Below are 22,020 nucleotides of genomic sequence, written 5' to 3'. Positions count from 1 at the left end.
AAAACAATTTTTACAATTTATTTTCAATTTGAAATCAACAAGTGGCTGTTACTGGTCGTGGCTAGTGTGACGTAAGGAGGAGATATTAAGGTTTTTGCTTGGAAGGGGTAATGAGATAAAGCGCAAGACATGTGCTAATATAAAACTGAAAGAAAGTTGTGCTTTTCAAAAGTTGTTATAATTCCAATTGATATAGTTAGTTTTTAAATTTAAAAAAGTAAGTAAAACCATAACACTATAAATCTAACTTTTTTATTTTTCTATTTTTCTTCTCTTATCTTATATAGGTACTTTCTTGCCTATGTAGGAAGACTTATCAAGTATTTTCCCTATTTTTTTCTTCTCATATCCTTTTGCCCTTTCAGGCGTCGGACTGGGATTCTGGTTCTTCCTTTACCCATTTTTCCATGCGTTTCTATTTTTGACCACCGTCTTAATTATTCAATACTTATTTTTCGATTATTCCTTTCTATTTCTTCGATTTGATCTATTTATTTCCTTCTGGGTCTAACCCTTCTCCTTCTACTTAGCTGGTTCTACTTTGCTACTCTAATATTTGCCCTGTACCTTAGGGTGGAGCGAAAAAAATCGATTTTCAAATAATAATTTGCCTATATGCGGAAAAGTGGTCTGGTATAACCTTAACTTTTTTTAAATCTTTGCTCAATCGGATGTTATTTAGTGGTGCCCCCACCCACATTTGTGAATAGACGCTTTCTTTTGCTTAGTAAAAAAATTCTTCTATAATTTATTTAATCTGAGTCATTTATATCGGCAATTCAGACATATATTATACATTTTAAAGTAGAACACTTTAAAATGATATTGCCAATATTTATGAGTTGCGTTTCTGGGACGACTTTACTGAAAGATAGTTCATTCGATTACATGAAATCAACCCCAACTTAAGACTATCCGTCACAAAAAAAACATAGCATGTGATCTGTCTTTAAAAAGACCACCAAATGCAACGGTGACAGTAAAATTCTCGTGAATTAAAATTAAAATAATTTTTTTAGTTAAATTGTGGCTTATTTCTTATTTGGAATAGTTGATTACCGAAGAACCATAGTTACCAAGAACCAAGAATATTGTGTTAGTTTCAGAACCAACCTCTGAGTATTTTGTATATCTTACTTTACAATCTGGTTCAGCAAAAAATATTGCAGACAATTTATTCAATTTCTTAAAATCGAAATGTGACTTTTCTACTTTGGTTGTAATTGGATGCGACGGAACAGCGGTAAATACTGGAGTTCACAATGGTGCAATTCGCTAATTAGAACTCCAAATTAAGAGGAAACAGTAGCGATCAACAGGTAGCGTAAACGCGTTCCAAGATTGCGGCTGTAATTTTAAATATTTTTTCGAGATATTTGGCACACGTATTTGTAATATAATAAAAAATGGCGGTACAGAGCCCAATTTGAAAAATATATTAATACGTGGAAATTACTCTGTAATTAAATACAATATTAAAAAAACGAGCCTGTACCGCCATTAAGAAGAACAAAAAAATACTCTTTCTTCAAATAAACTTTTTTATCCGATCCCTAGATTTTGTGTCATTTTGGAACTACTAAAATTTTTTATTTCATTAGTAGTTCCAAAATGACACAAAATCTAGGCATCGGAGAAAAAAGTTTATTTGAAGAAAGTGTATTTTTTTGTTCTTCTTAATGGCGGTACAGGCTCGTTTTTTTAATATTGTATTTAATTACAGAGCAATTTCCACATATTAATATATTTTTCAAATTGGGCTCTGTACCGCCATTGTTTATTATATTACGAATACGTGTGCCAAATATCTCGAAAAAATATTCAAAATTACAGCCGCAATCTTGGAACGCGTTTTGGCTACCTGTTGATCGCTACTGTATCACCTTAAGAAACCACTACAGTGGTTCATTTGTCTTTTACATGGAAACGAGCTGTCATTACGACATTTTATGAATTATTTAGATGGAGAAACCGCAGGACCTACCGGATTTTCGGGTGAAATAAGAAAGCTTTTAGAAACTTGTGAAACCCTACCTGTTTTTGAATTTCGAAAAATTCAAAGTGAACTTCCTGAAGTAGATATTGATATATTAAGTACAGACCAAAAATATTTGTACCGTATCAGAGAGCTTAAAATATCGACAACCGGGAAAGATGGCACATTCGAGGTGGATTACAACAGCAAACAGAATACTACGACTTTATGTAGGAACTTTAAATCCGACTACCAATTTGAATATTTTGGCAACTTCTCTGCAAAATGTGTATGTTCCCACTTGGTTTTAAATCCAAGTAAAGCCGGAAGTTAAATATGGGTCAATTCATTTATTTAATATGATTCAATGCTCGCAATATTTATCACTAAAACTAAAGAAAATAGTGAACAAAATCATTCAAGGCAATGGATATTTTGCACATCCAGAGAATAATTTTTTTGTAGCCATGTTGGGTGATAAACGACCCCACATCCGAGAGCTAGGTTTGAAGCGCATATTAAAGTCTAGGAATGGCCAAGAAACCAAAGAAATTCGCCAGTTTAAAATTTCAACTATAAATTTTGGAGCCAAAGAGTATTTTGACTTAATTAATTGGCAAACTAGTGTAATATCAGAAGCACCAATAGTAATACAATTGTCAACAAATGAACTTAGAAAAATAATTGATGACACTACTTCAAATAAATTTGAAATTCCTAAATTTCCTTGTCATTCGCAAGCAGTGAAAAGATGTGTCAAACTAGAGACAGAAGCATCATTATTGGTTTGTGGAGCTGAAGCAAGAGATGGATTCATAAGAAATCGAGTTTTGTCAAGACAAGTATTACCTAAGTTTGAAACAAAATCCGATTTTTTTCAAACTTTACAGTAAATAATTAAATAAACTATATTGTAGTAAGTTCTGAGTTGTAAACAAGCAAAAACAACATTAATATTAAATAAAAAAAATTATGTTTTTTTTCAATATTTTTTTTAATTTGTAAATTTTTAAAGTCCGGGGGGACCGGAAGATATTTTTCTATAAATCCCAAATTTTTGGTAACGTTTTGCAATAATATCTAACCACTTTCCCGCATATAGGACATATCAATTTGTAAAAAAATGTCTTCTTTATTTTCGCCCCACCCTATTGTACCTACCTAATTATTTCTGGTTTCATTCTATTAATATGTCCGAACCACAACATTTGCTTATTCTTAATGTACTCAGTAATAGGTTTCTCTTTGTCATTTGTCTGATATCTTCATTTATTATCCTGTCCTATTCTGTTTTCCCGCACATTTTTCTAAAATGTTTGATTGCGTTAATTTTTTATTCATGTTTTTTATGAATTGTCTATTTTTCGCTTGTGTACGTTATTATTGGCATTATTATTCAATTTTGACTTCTCTCTTGACTTCAATTTTTACATCTTTGTGCCCTAGTAGATAGATATTGTTATTTAATTGTGTACTAAGTGTATAATCGTGTAGATTTATTTCCTCTATTTGTTATTTCCGCATCTATTTTGATATCATCGGTCACAATGCCAGATATCCGTACGTTGTTATTTCGTCTAATAGTATTCCATTGCATTTAAGATCCTTATTGGTTTGGTCTTCCTTTTGATGTAATTATCATCGTTTTTGTTTTATTTATATTCACCTCCATTTTCATTATTAGTATTTCTTCAGTCCACGAATTCACTAGCCTTTGCATTTTATTTTTATTGTTCGCTAACAATACAATATCATCTTCATAGAGTAAACTCTGTAATTTTACTGGTTGTAAATTCCTTTATCCAATTATTGTATTTAGCCTTTCTCCTTTACCTTATTCTTCTTCTTTTTGAATCATAATCGCATAGATGAGTCTTTGCCTATCTGGCTATGTTCTTTCATTCAGACCCCTCTTATGGTGCCTTCTTCTCCATTGTCTTCCATTCATAGTTTACAGATCATCTTCCACGTCATCCAACCATCTCGTTCTCGACCTTCCTTTTTTTTGTCTTCTTATCGGCTTCCAGTGTAATATTTTCTTTGTTCTTTTTTTCTTCTTTGCCTTTTCCTCTTTGATATTAAACAACCATTGCTTAATTACATACATTTTTAGTGTCAGAGGATAAAAAACCCTGCGGATTTGAACACAAGGACGAAGAAGATGATTTGGCGTGCGCATTGGAAAGTGTAGGAATGAGTAAAAGAAAGGGAAGAGGACGTGTAACTTCTGGATTAACTCACGAATGCGGAGTTTTTGGTGCCATAGGATGTGGGGAGTGGCCTACGAATCTAGAGATTTCGCAAATCATTTGCTGGGGATTGGTTGCATTACAACACAGGTAAGTGTACAAGACTCTTCTTCAAGTTCCGCCCCTATCGGAGATTGAAAATCATTCTGGCGATTATAATTTTATTGGTTCTTCTTCTTCACGTGCCATATCAGAATTATCCGACGTTTGCGATCACCATTATTGTGAAGTCTTCTCGATTTTATTGGTTACGCACCTGAATAGTTCAATTGAACTGCATCCAAAGCATTCACTCAGATTGACTAGCCACGAGATTTTTCCTCCTTCTACGTTTCTTCTGCCTTTAATTTTGCCCTGCATTAGTTATATTCTTTAATAGTTCTTATTTTTTACCTATCATAACTCTTCACGTACCCCTAGTGTTCCAACTGCCTGATTTAAAACTTCGCATTATTTTCCTAGTTTTGTTCGAGAACTTGTGAGTTTGTTTTGCGATCCATTTATGATATTTTCAGAATACGTTGGTAACAACACAGTTCGAATGTATCTAGGTTTTTAATGTTGGATTGTTTCATTGTCCAAGCCTCAACCATAGTCTAATGCAAAAAGGTGGATACAATATAACACCGAAGCATTCTTATCCGGTGCGTTATATTGATATTGCGATTAGAGAAAAGTTTTCTCATTCTTTCTGTTAAAAATTGGCAGTGAAATTTCAATGCGGCATCTTATTTCTTTGGTCTGATCCGTAAAATTGGTTATAACCTTGTGAATACCCTGTATAATAGACCATTCCAGGGTGACGTCATTTGACAGCCACTGATGGGCAAAATATTGTAAACAAACTAGTGTAGAAAACCATTGTTTAATTTAAGAATATGATTAAAATACCAGCGTTTTGTTCAGTTTGAAAGTATTCCAGTAAAGGTAAAAGAGATAAAGTAAGTTTTTTTGTAATACCAGCTGCATTTAAAGACCGAAATGTTTTAAATCACAATACACTGTAAACAGAACGACGATATGGGCCAAGAAAACTGATTTACTGATTATACCGGGTTTTTGCATCCCCTACGAGGGTGTCCTATATCCAATATTTGAAATTTTTGTAGTTAAAACCACAGATTTTTTATAATAAAACGAGAAAATAGCAAAAATAACACCAAAAACACAATTTTTGCCCCTCAGCAACGGTGTCGAAAGTCACGTGACCTGGAATGCTCATATTGACCATATTTTATATTGTTGTGCTGGGGAAGTAAAGAAGATTTATAATACATGTAAAATAAAATACAGTGTGTTCTATTAAAAAAACATACCCAAGTTTGGTTTGCCACTATGATATCGAACACCCTGTAACGTTCTAACTAATTTTGTACTATTAACCTCAAAGTTGCCTACAATTTGTATTACAAATTGTTATAGCGCATCCACTGAGCTTTATCACAATAATCAATCATCCTGTATGTGTAAATAATAAAAAAATAAACGAAATCTAAACTATTATGCAATAAAATTAACACGCCAGTGATGATTTTGACAAACACCAAAATTTTCCACGGAAAATGAAAAGAGATACAGAATATCATTATCGTACTAACACTAAAAATGACCTGAACCGTTGATTGATATATTGGGGGCCCATATTAATATTTCCATCAACGGCTGAACGGATGGCATCAATGTGGAAGATTGTCAATAATAAATTAACACATACTGATAAACTCTAGTGGGGAAGTGTTTACTTCTTACTCCAATGATGCAATTTAAAAAGTTGTAAGTCATTGCAAAAATGTTTATGTCACCAATTCGTATCTCTTTTGCGTCACGGGGGTGAGCTGATGACACTGGTTGCGTTTATTGTTAGTTCAAAACAAAACAGCTCCAATTACAATTTCAAAAATTCGTATTTCGACATATATTTAACCTTATTAAAATACATATCTATCAGTGTTGTAATGCTTATCGTTGAGTACTATTGTAGTTGCAAATATGTACGTCGAAAATATAAAATTTTAAATCACTGGACCATCTAATTATCTAATATACATAACGAACATTTTGTTGCTATATGCTATATCATATGGGGAAAAAAAGGAATCAGGCATGAACTACAGAGGAATCTCACTGACCAACACTACGTATAAACGGTATTATTAAAAAGATTACTACCATATGCCGAAGAAATATTTGGTGACTACGCAGTGTGGTTTCAGGCCTGGAAGATCGACCATTCATCAAATATTTACAATAAAACAAATGCTTGAAAAGTATTGGGAGTATAATCAGGACGTGCATCAGATCTTTATAGATTTCAAACAGGCTTATGATTAAATTAATCGTGCAACATTATGGAAGGCAATGATCGAGCTCGGCGTACCCAAGAAACTAACTGCGGTAACACAAAATTGTGTAAGTAACTCCTTTGCATAAGTTAGAATAGAGAGAAAAATATCAAATGCTTTCTGCGTAAATTCTGGACTGAGACAGGGGAGATCCGTTGACCCCTTTATTGTTTAACCTGGCCTTAGAATATGTCATGCGAAAAATTTATCCAAAATCAAACCAGACATAACTGCTCGGGGAGCAAAAATCATACTCGCGTATATTTTCTCGAGCTTTGAAGAAGCTGTATTAAACATCGGTCTAAAAATAAATGAAGACAAAACAAAATACGTGGTCGTCTCAAAACAAGAACGACGGCGAATAAGGCAAAACATTACTTTAAACGATCATAACTTCAAAGTGGTTAAAGAATTTAAATATCTAGGAGCTACAATCACAAATGAGAACAAAATAGAGCGAGAAGTTGAAACGCGAATAATGGCAGGAAACAGATTTTTCTTTGCAATGCAACATCTAATGAAGTCAAAACTTCTTTCACGAAGTGCAAAAATTCAAATATATAAGACCATAATAGGTACGACCAGCAGTCGCGTATAGAAGCGAAACATGGTCGCTAACAAAAAGAGAAATAAATAAATTGCTGGTGTGGGAACGTAAAATCCTTCGAATGATATATGGCCCTTGCAGAGACAGCGTGACAAACGAATGGAGGCGCAGATTGAAACATAAAAAGGGAATAGAACTTTGACAAGATGTTGATATGTCATATAAGGGGATGTTACACAATGAAGAACATGGCCACGGTCGCTCAAGTCTCAGAGATCTAATTGCTGTGGATTCTTAAGGGATGTTATAGTATACTCTTATTAGCTTAGAAATAAAATAAATAGAAAAATCAAAATAAGAATGTCAAAAAAAATAAAATAAAATATTGGGCGCCACTGGTTACCTAAAAGGAACCAAAAATTATACAAAAATAGAAATAAAGCAAAGAAAGATAAATCAAAATAAAACAAAAAAACATAGTCAAATAAAAAATATATAAAATACTTTAAATTTACAGTAAATATGGTGTGATGACTTACCTTGTCTACTCTATACCTACTATACTCAGCAAATTCTTTATTGTTCTTACGATTCAAGAGAGAAGGAAAAGAGAAAAAAAAATAAGATGGTAATTAGCAAATAAAACATTATTTATTAAAACAAAAAATGAATTTACGAATCTGTGATCTCATGGTGTTACAAATTGAGATCGAGATTACCAAACAAAAAAAAATGAAAGAAAAGTTCTACATAAAAAATACCTTGTAATCATTGTCCTTGAATCTTCCTGTGGTTATTGTTAAGTCCAAGACGCGATTTCACTCCACAAAAGTCACTCCATAATATTAATAGATACAGCAACAGTACATATTTGATGAAACCAATAGTTCATAAAAAAAATTTACATATATAGAAAAATTCAGCATTGTCTAAATAAATTAGCACTTAGGTACTCGAACAAAAATATTTAAAAAAGATTCTTGTTATCTAGTTCACTAAACTGGATCAAAAATAATAAAATGAAAACAACTCCGTGCTTTAAAAGAAAACTTCTACTTGCTTGTAAAGAACGATATACCAACAGTGGTACAAAATTTCGCGTTCGCTTAAAACGGCGAAAACGCGGTGGTCTGTAGATTGTTTAAGCCATGATGGGGTAAACACTAACTAAACACAGTTATTTCTGCAATACAATTGCAAAAAACTTAACTGGAACTTCACTACTAACTTTGCCGGTAACCGCATATTGGCGGCCCGAGGCACCGGCAACTTTCTCTCTGCCAGACAAAACTTAACTTGATGGCTGCCCTAATGGAACTGACTTGACAGATCTCCTCAAACTTGGGTTCCCTCTTTCAAAAAATAGAAGTTACCTCCCATTCTACCAACATCAGATCCAAAACACTCAATCAATCAAATCTCAACCAATAAGAAGTTGCTAATTACGCACCAGGGTAATCCCTTTGGCGTATACCAAAACAGCTCATCCAATCAATGAAAATACACAAAGAGACCTCAATATTTCACTTCACCCATTTTTCTCTCAAAAAAATGCTTACTTGGACGTAGTCACAGCGAAAGGCCCGTTCTCATGGAAAATGCTTAAGTCAGCAATAAGAACACTTGTTAGATTATATAAACACACTCAAAGGCTCTTATCGATATTCCAACTCTAAAATAAATAGAACCCCGACTGTCTGTCGGTAAAAACAATTTACTGAAAGATCTATGACTTTGATGCCTTTGGCGGTGAGCCTCTCGGCAAACACCGCTGATACACTCAAAAACAATTATGTCACATTCTTAGTAGAAACAGATTATACATTCGACTATTCGTGAGAATCAAAAATAAATCACGTAATACGAAAGATTTGTGAGAACTTACGATTCTTCGATAAACAAATATGAATTTAACGAATCTATTAGACAAAACGCTTATACCGGGGTCGTAATATAGTTAATTGTCTTAACACAAAAAAGTTAAAGGGTGGTCGTTAACCTTCGGACCGTTATAAGATACAATAACGAGTTAGAGTCTCTATTCGGAAAGGAACATCTAATCAGATATATAAAGGCCAATAGACTCAGATGGGCAGGGCATGTGATACGCAGTAACGACAATCGCCCTATAAACAAAGTGTTCTGGGAAACTGTGTGTACTGACCTGTTGAGAGTTCGATCTTACACTGAGATTAATGTTTACTAAATGCTACGTGTGGTCGGTGCTGCTATATGGCATAGAGGGCTGGACACTCAAAACGAGGGATATAAACAGATTAGAAGCCTTCGAAATGTGGCTTTATCGCCGTATCCTAAAGATACCATGGACGGCGAAAGTCACAAATGTAGATGTCCTTAAAAGAATCAACCAAGAACGCCAGCTTTTCGAAAACATCAAGAAACAAAAAACGGCGTATTTGGGTCACATCATGCGAAACGAAAAACAGCAGTTAATCCAGGGTAAAATTGAAGGCAAGAGAGGAATAGGACGCAAGAAAATGTCCTGGTTCTGAAACATAAGGCAATGGACAGGGATTAACGACATACAATCTCTGATACACATTGCAAGAAAGCAAGAAACAAAGAGTTAATGAAAAATGTGATCGCTAACATCCATTAGTGGATTTGCATGTGAAGAAGAAGAAGTTCTGGGAAAGGCCAGATGGAAGAAGGTCTGTAGGACGGTCTAGAAAAATATGAAAAGATGCAGTCAAAGAAGATCTGGAGAAAATGAGAGTGAGAGATCATTGATGATGATGATGATTGTAATGCCAAAACTTATCGTTTTGTACAACAATCATAATGATAATGATGATCATACGGGGTGACACAGATATCTTTCTGTTTCCATACTTAACGCGCGCACTGTATATTACTTATGGCAAGATTTACCTTGTTTCATGTAAAGCACTGATGTATTCTCCATCTTGTAGATTACATCAGATAATATATCCGTAAAACTACAACCCGGGATGGGTTTTGGCTGACTGCACAACTCGCTTCCATCTGTCGGTTGTCCATGATGAGTTAGTTTGGGTTGGTGGAGAGCCCCATTATTCCTAACTCTATCCATACGTTATTTCTCCATCGCATTCGTAGACATCCTAAGGACCTTCTTTCTGTCGGGGCTTCCTCCCAGATTAGCTTGGTAAAGCGGTCATTAGGAAGTCTATGAACATGACCTAGCCACAGACTCCCATCTTGACGTTGGGATTTTATCGCTTGGACTACGTCGCTAGCTCTATACCTACATGCTCTACTGTTTGACCTCGGCATTTGTCCTCATTCGGTATTGGTTAGTTTTCGGGTCATGGTAAGGTCCAAAGATTCTTCTGAGGATTTTTCCTTCCAAACGCCGGAGTTTTCTTTCCATTGCTTTTGTCAGCGTCCACATCTCACACCCATACACGAGCACCGGTCTAATCACTGTTTTATATACCCTGATTTTTGATGTTCGTGTTAGGCCCTTAGATTTAATAGTCTTGTGGAGGCTACACACACCTGCTTGCTACCTGAATTCTCCTTTTTATCTCTTGCGTGATATTGTTTTCTGCGGTGATTTTCACTCCGAGATATTAAAAACTTTCTACTCTTTCAAAGGTATATGTCTTCATCTGATAATGTATATGGTAATTGTATGGGTCTCTCATACATTGCTTGTCATTAACCCTATATTCTTGCTTTTAGAGGCCAAGAGTCCGCCGGTATAGTCACAAGCGAAGGGCGCTGCTCAAAATACTTCAACGTCGTCAAAGGTATGGGCATGATCAGTAACATTTTCAACGACGAAGCCATAAGAAAATTGAAGGGAAGCGTAGGCATCGGCCACACCAGATATTCGACCTCTGCAGCTTCAGAGGAAGTCAACTGCCAACCTTTTGTAGTCCATACTGCGCACGGAGCACTTGCCGTAGCACACAATGGAGAATTAGTCAACTGTGATAGTTTAAGAAGACAAGTAAGTGATTATTATTATCTAGTATAGAGTATAGTATAAGCAAGAAATATAGTAGAAACTCTTTAAGAGCGGAACCTTTAATCCCTTTCTTGTTGACACCGACCGATTGTCGGTGTAAACAACGAGATGTAAGAACGAGAAGGTGTAAAAACGATCTTTCAAGACCCTTCCATTGCAAAAATTGACTAAGACAGGATGATGGACTATCGTGTCTCTTATTTAACCTTGCTCTAGAAAAAGTAATTCGAGAGTCTCAGATTAGTACGAATGTCATTACCTTCTACAAATCTCTATAAGTGGTCAGATATACAGATGACGTCGACATCATAGTTAGGTCCATAGAGTCCTTGGCCGGAGCATTTCGGTGGTTAAAGGCTTCTAAATTTGTACCAGGTCAAGCAATCAGACACCTAGAAGAACAATAATTGACGATTTAGAACTGGAAGGTGTAGGCAACTTCATATACCTAGCCTCGCTAATGATTAAATATAACAACGTCAGCGAAGATAAGTGTTATGGTCTGAGAAGACAGATAGTCTCAAAACTACACAGAAAACTTAAAGTGAACGTCTGTAAAACATTAAGAACACAAGGGCTAACATATGGAGGAGAAACGTGGTCACATACACAGAAAGAAAGCAGGATTATTCTGAAGAACGCTTTGGCTCATAACGAGCTGTGACGCCACTGATTTTGATGACTAAAAGGACAAGGGAATGGTCTGAGTTAATGTAAACCTTCTTCTCTTTTCAAATAATTTGAACTTTCCTAATAACTACAAAGAAGTGATGAAGTGAATCAGGTCAGGATAGTACCTGGCTCATATCAGGTTTTTCAGGTTCTGATGCTTGAAGTGAAAAAATATGTACGAAACAAATATTTTGCAATTAAATTTATCTTTTTTCATAAAAAATCTCTTTTTCAGGTATTGGAACATGGTGTTGGTTTATCCACCCACTCAGACAGCGAACTGATTACGCAAGCTCTATGCTTGAACCCACCAGAGGGTGAGCCCAATGGTGAACCAGACTGGCCAGCTAGGATAAAGCATTTGATGGATTTAGCACCTTTAAGTTATTCTCTAGTAATTATGTTGAAAAATAAGATTTATGCTATCAGAGATCCGTATGGAAACAGGCCTCTGTGCTTGGGAAAGATTTTACCTTTTAATGAACGTAAGTTACCTTTGAATCTTGCTTTTTGAATGATGTTAGCTGAGAATTGTATTCTATGAATTCTTCTTTTAAAGTGCCCTCTCCTCGATGGAGGTTGGCTACTACAATTGCAAACTCTTCTCTGTCTTCAATTTGAGGTATGCGATGTCCATGAAATTTTGAGGATTCCCCGGTATATCCACATTTCATAGACCTCCAATTTATTTACAGTTGATGTTCTAAGAGTTTTTTCAAGAATCACATAGCAGTCTTTTGATTTTTTTCGAAAGATTTTATGGTCTGTTCTGTTCTGTACCGAAATGTATTTATTTAGCATTTACTGGTTTCAGCTCTTGATGGAGAATGTGATGACAGCCGAGAGGCAGAGGGATGGGTGGTATCCTCAGAATCTTGTGGATTCTTGTCCATTGGAGCACAATACGTACGTGAAGTATTCCCTGGAGAAATAATAGAAATGACCAGACACGGTATCCGCACCATCGATGTGGTTGCAAGGCCTGAAGACAAAACCCAAGCTTTCTGTATTTTCGAATATGTATATTTTGCCAGGTAATGTATAACCTTTCTTCATATACAGTATGTCCCTGTAAGTTGTATCCATATGGAAAATTTTTTTATTATTAACTTTACGAAAAAAAGTTATTCTTAATAAAAAGTTCTGCATGGTCCAAAACCCAAGACTCAACCATCAGATATCTAATTTTATGAATGTTATACGAGGTATGTCAAATAGTTTGAATTTCACTCAAGAGTAAAGTAGCTTTATTTTTCACAATATTGAAAATTGCTAGGTATTATGGAAAGTTGTTTGGAATTAAAAACTATATTCTAGTATGCAATTACATCCTTCTAATTGAAAATTTTTTTTTTGAAAAATTATGGATAACAACCTTATTTTCAGTTATTTCAATTCTGATAACTCTTTTATTAGTAATTTTACGAAAAAAAGTTATTCTTAATAAAAAGTTCTGGATGGTCTAAAACCTAAAATACAACCATCTTATATCAAATTTTATCAATTTTATACGAGGTATGTCAAAAAAGATAAATTTACATTAAAATTAAAGTACCTTTATAGTTCAGAATATTTCAATTAGAAGGATGTAATTACATACTGAGACATAGTATTTAATTCTGAATAACTTTTATTGATATTGTGAAAAATAAACGTATTTTAGTCTTGAGCGAAATTCATATTTTTTGACATACCTCGTATAAAATTGATAAAATTTGACATAATATGGTTGTATTTTGGGTTTTAGATCATGCAGAACTTTTTACTAAGAATCACTTTTTTTCGTAAAATTATTAATAAAAGAGTTATCTGAATTGAAATAACTGAACATAAACGTCATTTATCCATAATTTTTCAAAAAAAAAAAAATTTCAATTAGAAGGATGTAATTGCATACTAGAATATAGTTTTTTAATTCCAAACAACTTTTCATAATAGCAATTTTCAATATTGTGAAAAATAAAGCCACTTTACTCTTAAGTGAAATTATAATAATATCGTATGGCATTTTTGCCGGGGAGATCCTTTCGGATAGTTCCAGCGCCAATTACATCTTTAACCCTGTTTCAAGTAACTAGTGTCGATGTACACTAGCCCAGGGGGACCGACGGCTTAACGTACTCTCCGAGGCACGGTGAGACGGCTCGTGTCATTATTGGAAATGAAAATGGTTTGTCTTTGGCAGGGATCGAACCCACGTCTACTGGCGTATGAGGCCAGCGTTTATGCCGTTACCCACGGCCGCTCACTTAAGTGAAATTAAAACTTTTTGACATACCTCGTATAAAATTCAAAAAAATTGATATTTGATGGTTAAATCTCTGGTTTTAGACCATGTAGAGCTTTTTATGAAGAATAACTTTTTTTCGTAAAATTAATAATAAAAAAGTTTTCCATATGGATACAACTTACAGGAACATACTGTAATCTTTATCTGTGATCTGTGATCTTTATATAAATGAACGAGGCTCGGATAGCTCAGGCGGTAGATGTCTGACTTCCACGCAGGTAGGCCAGGAATCGAAACCCAGCGCCGCATAGACTACAGGTCGACTCAGTCTGAATAAAATGAGTACCTTGGGTAAAACCAGGGGTAACGCTGGCACTGTTACCTTCCTTATATACCGTAGGCCCTAAAGATAGCAGACTACCCTGCAATAATCCCAAAGCCGCATTAGCGATATAAAACGGGAGACTTTATAAATGAACAGCTCAAATAACTATATAAAGGTTTGAGCATTTTTTTTGAACAAACCGAACCGAATAAGATGCTAAATAATAGCCAAAGAACCAATAAGATGCAAATTGTAGTTAGACAATCAAATTATACAACAAGTAATGACTTTCAAATACCTGGGAATTAATCTATCAGCCGACAACAATATCGAAGAAGAGGTAAAAGACCAAAAAAATAAAGCCAGTAGAACGGCCGGATGCCTAAACGACACAATTTGAAAAACAAACGCATAAGAGTGGAAACAAAGGCCCGAATATATAAGTCAGTTATTAATTAGGCCAGTTATGACTTACACGGCCGAAACAAGACCAGATACAAGCAAAACACAAAGACACCTGGAGACTAACGAAATGAAGATATTAAGAAGGATTGCTGGAAAAGGACTACAGGACAGGGTAAGAAGTGAGGAAATCAGACGCATATGCGGGGTAGACAATATAAAACCTGGGCAAAGAACAGAAAAGAAGAGTGGAATCAACACAAAAGCAGGAATCAAGGATAGTAAGAATAGCCAGGGACAAGTCACCGTTATGCAGAAGAAGTATAGGACGCCCAAGAAAAAGATGGAATGACAATTTAGGGACAGAATGAAAGGCACCGTTGAAGAAAAACAGGCAGTACTGCCTACCATGGGCGCCCATACTTATGGGCAGGGGGCCGTGGCCCCCCTAGCTTTTCGGGTGCTATAAACTATATATGGTTTTTCGAAGTATACAAAATGTAATGTGCAACATCTTCACGTCTGCCCCCCCTAAAAATTTTTATATGGGCGCCCTTGCTGCCTACATAAAAGAAAAAATAAGTAGAAGAAGAAAAATAATAAATAACAGTACCTTTATTAAAGGGATATTAAAGGGAACATGGTGGCTGATAAACTAGCTAATATAGGTAGAACCTTAAATGTAGCTGCTGGTATCACTCTTCACTATTCCAACTTTCTACCAGACATCAAGCATTCCATCTGGAATCGGTGGAAGCAAGAATGACAGGGAAAAAATCGAAATAATTCATTTTACTCTAAAATTGTAGGTCAGATAGATAAACTCCCCTGGTACCACAATTTTGCATACCAAGACAGAAGACATATAACCACCATTATTAGAATGAGGACAGGTCATTGTGCTACTCCAGTTCACCTATTCAGGATAGGAGTAAAAGACAACCCATATTGTGACTGTGGCCGGGTTGGGTCCTTGAATCATCTGATTTTTGAGTGCCCTATAAATATGTCACCCAATTTTGACCTATATAAAGAATTAGCTAAAACAAATATCCCTACCCCCATTGAAATTTGCCTACTTATGTCCAACCTTAATCCACGTAGGATTAACTTGATCCTTAAATTCCTTAACTTAGCTAAACTTAACTTATAAATTAATCAATTCCCAACTTTGAATTAAAAAAATTAAGAAGATAAAGATATAAAAAGATATTAGACCTCCAAACGATAATAGTTGTAACCCTTATGTTATAATATTGCCTTTCCTGTAGGGACTGTCTGGCCCTATAAGAAGATGTTTCTACTTATATTTAAAAAAATTGAGGCTTTAGCATATATATTTGGAAATATTCGATTGCCCAGAGCAAGACAAGAGTATTTCCCTGATGTAAGCTGGGCGAATTATCCCGAGGGATATAACCCAATAAAGGAAGAAGAAGAAGAAGAACAGTACCTTTATTATTAAATCTATAACATACTGTTCTGTTTTAGAGCCGACAGTATTTTTGAAGGTCAGATGGTGTATGCCGTCAGAATGCAATGCGGTAGACAATTGGCTATAGAACACCCCGTAGAAGCAGACATTGTTAGTGCTGTTCCAGAATCTGGTAATGCAGCAGCTCATGGTTTTTCACGACAGGTAAAACCCTTTTTTAGGTTTTTATATTTTTAAATAATTTTTATTGTCTTGTATTTATTAAAGACCCACGTTTAGTTATTTCATTAGCCAAAAACAGCTATAGGTATAGGGGAGAGTCGGCTATTGGTGCGCACTTAAGGCAAATTCAGGATATTTCACAAACTTGAAACATTTCAGTTTAGAAATCTTTTGAAGATATGCCTCAAAGGCTTAGGTATATTGGTAGGGACTGCATTTAATGAATGATTGAACAGTAAAGACCGCGTCCCACCATCAAATAATTTGATCAAACTGGTTTGAGCAAACTGAAAGTGACAGTTAGTGACGTCACATCCTGAGTGTTCATTGTGGATAATAATGAAAAATTTTAATTTTAAATAAAGTACAAACAAGTTAGATAACTCAATACAAAAAATTTGATCAAACTAGACTGATAGTGAAGCACAGATTTTTAGAATTTCAAAAAAACTGCAATTGTGACGTCACTTTGACGTACTTCCTCAAGTACGTCAAGTTTGCTCAAACTGTTTGATCAAATTATTTGATGGTGAGACGCGGCCTTAAAAGAGTGAGAGGCGAAATTTCCAATTAGTGTAATGCGCACAATTGCCCGACCTATTCGGCTAATGGTGCGCATATGTCGGATAACTGTGCGTAATAATATAACTTATAAATGACCTTCGAAAATGTAGCTTATTGAACATAAATATTAATGGAACAAACAAATATACGGAAAAAGATAAGAAACCAAGTTATAGATATTTTTAAAAAAATCTAATTATTGCAGGAGTCACAAATATATCTTTCTGGACTATCCTGTCGTATACACATGGCATGAGACCATTGACAATATATCGAACACTTGCACCATATACCTCGTCTTTTTTGCTACCGTCACCACAATACACATAAGTCATTTTGATCTGACACGAGATCGTCCAGCTCATCATCATGGCACAGTTTACTTTCTGAAATAACTTCGGAGCTGTTGTGTTCAACAATTTTCCTTTTTGTACCTTTTTTCAATTTCGTGGTTTTCTCTTTGCCCCTTTCTTTACTTTGACGGTTGTTTAACGCTTGTTTGCGTTTTATGACGCAGTCACAGAATGTAAAAAATTCCGTTATATACCTTGCCGGCTAATGGTGCGCAATGCGCACCATTAGACGACGTTACACTTCACCATATAGCACAAAATTTGATAAAAACAAAAAACAATCGAGCAAAACTAACTATATCAGTGTTTAAAATGATACATAAATAAAGGATATAAGTACTATTTAAACTATATTTCTGTCAAGAAAAAAAGTTATCGCTTATTTTCTCAGATACACAAACAATATCAAACCATGCGAAAACATGTAAACGATAACTACCAACCGGTAAATTATCTCCCCACGTTCGTTTGTGTCAGATAGATATGGCAGTTGCTACTAGATGGCCTGACAATATAGTTTTTGCAATTTTATTAAATAGGAGATTAGAATCATTGATGCGCACAATTATCCGACGCGCACCATTAGCCGAATCTCCCCTAAGCTTTGTAACACCTTCTTCTTTTAAAATAAGCTCTAAAAAGATCTTCGTGACTGTATTTTAAATTCATTGTGGCTTTAAAATTGTCTTTCAACATTCAAATTTTAATTTTCGTGGTATTTTTTATCCATGTCTAATAAAATAGTAAAGACGAAGAAACGAAAATAATACAAATAATTAATGCACCACTTTACTGCAACATGACAACAAAATTTTTGATTCTTAATCACGGTTTTCCGCTTATATAAAGTCAAATTTACAATTCCAGAAAAATCTAGGCACTAATGTAGCATCTTATCTTGGCGCCATGCATAATACTCTCATTATTTTTCCTATACTACTTATATTGCCATTCTGGAAAAATCAAGTTGTTATATTTATCTCATTTTTTTTTCAGAGTGGTATAAGGTTCGCAGAAGTTTTATGCAAGAATAGATATGTAGGAAGATCTTTCATCCAGCCAAGTAATCGTCTCAGACAACTCAGTATTGCAAAGAAATTCGGTAAGTCCCTTAATTATTTAGATGTTTTTATTGTTAGGTGAAAGTGTTAAATTATTACCAAAAATGTCCAATGTGGCATAAGCTGTGACACGAAACGTTGTCCTGTTAAAAACACTTGTCGTTCTTGTCTGTATCATCGAATTTAGACCAAAAGAATTTGGTAATCATTGATCTATAGGGCTCGCGATTGACGATGATGGCTCAAATTAATATGGACCAATGATGCCGCCAGTCCAAAATCTGCACCAAGCAATGACTTTTCGGGAGTCATTGGAAGGTCTGCGAGCTTATTTGGAATCTTTCAAAAAAAAAGTCTGGAAATAGCTATTTGTATAACAAGGGAGAAAAAGGCACTTTACTCCCGTGTTATACATATGATTTTTCCACCTTCCTCAAATATCAAGTAATTTTTTCATTTTTAACTAATTTATTTATGTAACCAACTGACAAAATTTATTAGAGCACTAAAACTAACAAGTAGGTACAGTATAACTGTCAACTGTCAAATATAAGTAATAATGTAAACATTGTTAAATCAAAATAACAATTTAGTGTTTTTATAGGGCGAAGGTTTATTTTAATAGAATATTGTACAGGGCGTCAATAAGTTATTTCATCAATGACATACCATGACGTCTCTTCTACTTTTCCTTCCTAGGGTACTATCTTTGTACCCTTTGTAGTACGACTTTGCTCCCTACAATCAGGCCAGGAAACGTATACTTTCGGTAGAGGTAGGTGGAAAAAATTTTTCTAGGACTGCATTGTCTTTCTTTTTTCGATGCAGAGTCTCTGATTGAACTGCTGTTTTAGATGTTGTTCTGAAGCTATTTCCTTGTGGCATTTTTATAATCAACTATTTTTAATGGGAAATAAGCCACAATTTTACCAAAAAAATGATTTTATTAACGTTTCGAAGCCCAAATCGGATTTCGTTGTCAAAATACAAAATACTACTAAAATAAACAAAAATGTTGTTGCCAAGTAAAAAAATTCTTCTAATAATTTATTTAATCTGACTCATTTATATTAGCAATTCAGACGTATATTATACATTTTAAAGTAAAAGACTTATTAAAATGATATCGCCAATATTTATGAGTTGCGTTCCTTGGACGACTTTACTAAAAGATAGTTCATTCGAAAAATATCCGTCACAAAAAAATTGTAGCATGTGATCTGTCTTTAAAAAGACAACCAAATGCAACGATGACAGTAAAATTCTTTTAAAAATCTTTTAATAAAGTCGTCCCAGGAACGCAACTCATAAATATTGGCGATATCATTTTAAAGTCTTCTACTTTAAAATGTATAATATACGTCTGAATTGCCAATGTAAATGAGTCAGATTAAATAAATTATTAGAAGAATTTTTTTACTTAGCAAGAACATTTTTGTTTATTTCAGTAGTATTTTGTATTTTGACAACGAAACCCGATTTGGGCTTCGAAACGTTAATAAAATCATTTTTTTGGTAAAATTGTGGCTTATTTTCCATTAAAAATAGTTGCTGTTTTAGATCTTGTGTAAAGTGAATGAGCTTTGCTCTAAAAAAAATCGGGGTAGAAAATCTGGATGAGTTTCATTATTCTGGATGAGTTCCATCAATTTTTATTGATTATGTACCAAATATTCACACAAATTTTACATTTTATTTATAGGTGCCTTGGCAGGAAACGTAAAAGGAAAGAAAGTTCTCTTAATCGACGATTCCATCGTAAGAGGAAATACAATCGGTCCCATCATCAAACTATTGAAAAACGCAGGAGCCAAAGAAGTCCATATTAGAGTTGCTAGTCCACCCTTAAAATATCCCTGCTACATGGGAATCAATATTCCTACCAGAGAAGAATTGATAGCAAACAAATTAAGCGCATCAGAACTAGCAAAGAAAGTCGGTAAGTCAATGTGTTTGTTATAAATGGCATAGTTAAAGCCGTACATTTCCTGAAGATCATAATAATACTTACTTACCTACTTACTCCTCTTCACTCCATGCGGAGCATAGGGTATCAACTGTCTGCCTTCATTCTGTCATATCCTTTGCACTAATCTTTATTTATGCCCAGATTTTCCCAATACCATTAATTTCTTTCTCAATACTTTTTTCCACGTTTCTCTGGGTCTACCTGGTCTTCTCTTTCCATGTGGTGTGTATTCTAGGACTTGCCTCGCTATGTCTGTGTCAGGTCTCCTTAGTGTGTGCCCCATCCAACTCCATTTCCTTTTGCATATTGTCTTAGATATAGGTTCCTGGTTTGTTCTTGTCCATAAGTCTTCGTTTGATATGTGGTTTGGCCAGTAAATGTCAAGAATCATACTTAGGAATTTATTTATGAAAACCTGCATCTGTCCGATACATTTTCTTGACACTTTCCAAGTTTCTGCTCCATATAGTAGCACAGTCTTCACGTTGCTGTTATAATCTTATTTTGGTTTTTACTTGTCATCTGACGTGAAGACCACATTTTCCTTAGCATATTGAATGCGTTTTGAGCTATTCCTACTCTCTGTTTTACCTCCTCTTCCGTCCCTCCTTTGTTGTTCAAAATACTGCCCAAGTATTGGAGTAAGTGTAGGAGTCCCCTTCTCTCGGATTTGAGCCCCATAGTTTTGAATATGATCAAACCTAGTGCAATCCCCTAGTTGCTTAAAGTTTGATACCATTAAGATGTCACTATTCACTGAGTAATCTGTTAAACTTTTAGTTTTTGATATTTACTTGTTATAAACTGGACTCACGAAATTTTTGTTCCAGGCGCTGACAGCTTAGAGTACTTGTCTTTGGAAGGTTTGATCAAAGCTGTGAGATCAGACATAAAAACTAAAAACGCCCACTCTAAAGTAGGACACTGCACTGCATGTTTATCCGGAATTTATCCAGGAGGTGTCCCGAATACGAACTCTGACTATGACTGGTAGTGAATAAAGTGAAAACAAAAGCTCTGTAGGTTTTATGTTGAGTAATTTATGATTAGGGATGTAAATAATTAACATGAAGATACCGAATTTGGAAAGATCGAGTAATGATTTGACTTAAACAATTTTTGATTATGCGCAAGCGCTTCTGCGTAAACAATGTTGCCAAATTTCTATATAGGTATATCATATAAAATGTCATAAATTTATTAATGATTGTTATAGTTCAATACCGGTTTTTAATTATTAGATACTTTTTTGTAAAAATATACAATTTTTGGTTTCGCACGTTCTATATTATGTAGAATCTCTTTAGATATATAATGGATTAGAAAATCGGCTTTATTCGATTTGAATATATAATTAATAGACATATCTTCATTGAACTAGCACAAACGTCCTTAAAATTTATATGTATATAATAAGTTATTTTAATTTTTACAATTAGTTTAGATAAGATGTAAACAATTTATATAATGCACTTTGTCTGTTTCCTTGTAAATCTTTTGATAAAAGAACATAATTTATTTCCTGTATATTTATACGTTTTTGTATATTTATTTTTTAAATAAATATTTATATTTTTAACACTTTATTTTTCTTTATGAGAAAACTTTATTTTCTTTTGCTAAGAAGCTAAGAATTGCTCAACGTAAGATCAATGATTGGTGTGTCATTGCGGGACCATATATAACAAACGAAGGACT

The 22,020-nt window shown here is 34.5% G+C and overlaps 1 protein-coding gene across 1 annotated transcript; it reads left to right on the top strand.

The window, feature by feature from the left end:
* Nucleotides 1-35: 35 nt before the first annotated feature.
* On the top strand, nucleotides 36-21,901 carry LOC114335012 (amidophosphoribosyltransferase). Its single transcript, XM_028285167.2, has 9 exons — nucleotides 36-217; nucleotides 4,089-4,314; nucleotides 10,801-11,071; nucleotides 11,997-12,246; nucleotides 12,576-12,795; nucleotides 16,210-16,357; nucleotides 18,289-18,394; nucleotides 20,056-20,292; nucleotides 21,153-21,901. Coding segments are annotated over exons 1-9 (1,623 nt in total). The 5' UTR covers nucleotides 36-216; the 3' UTR covers nucleotides 21,317-21,901.
* Nucleotides 21,902-22,020: the final 119 nt, after the last annotated feature.

This window comes from Diabrotica virgifera, chromosome 5 (genome assembly GCF_917563875.1).
Source record: "Diabrotica virgifera virgifera chromosome 5, PGI_DIABVI_V3a".
In the NCBI taxonomy this organism is placed as follows: domain Eukaryota; kingdom Metazoa; phylum Arthropoda; class Insecta; order Coleoptera; family Chrysomelidae; genus Diabrotica; species Diabrotica virgifera.
Note: the sequence above shows the minus strand (reverse complement) of the source record. Positions and strands in the feature narration are given on the sequence as shown.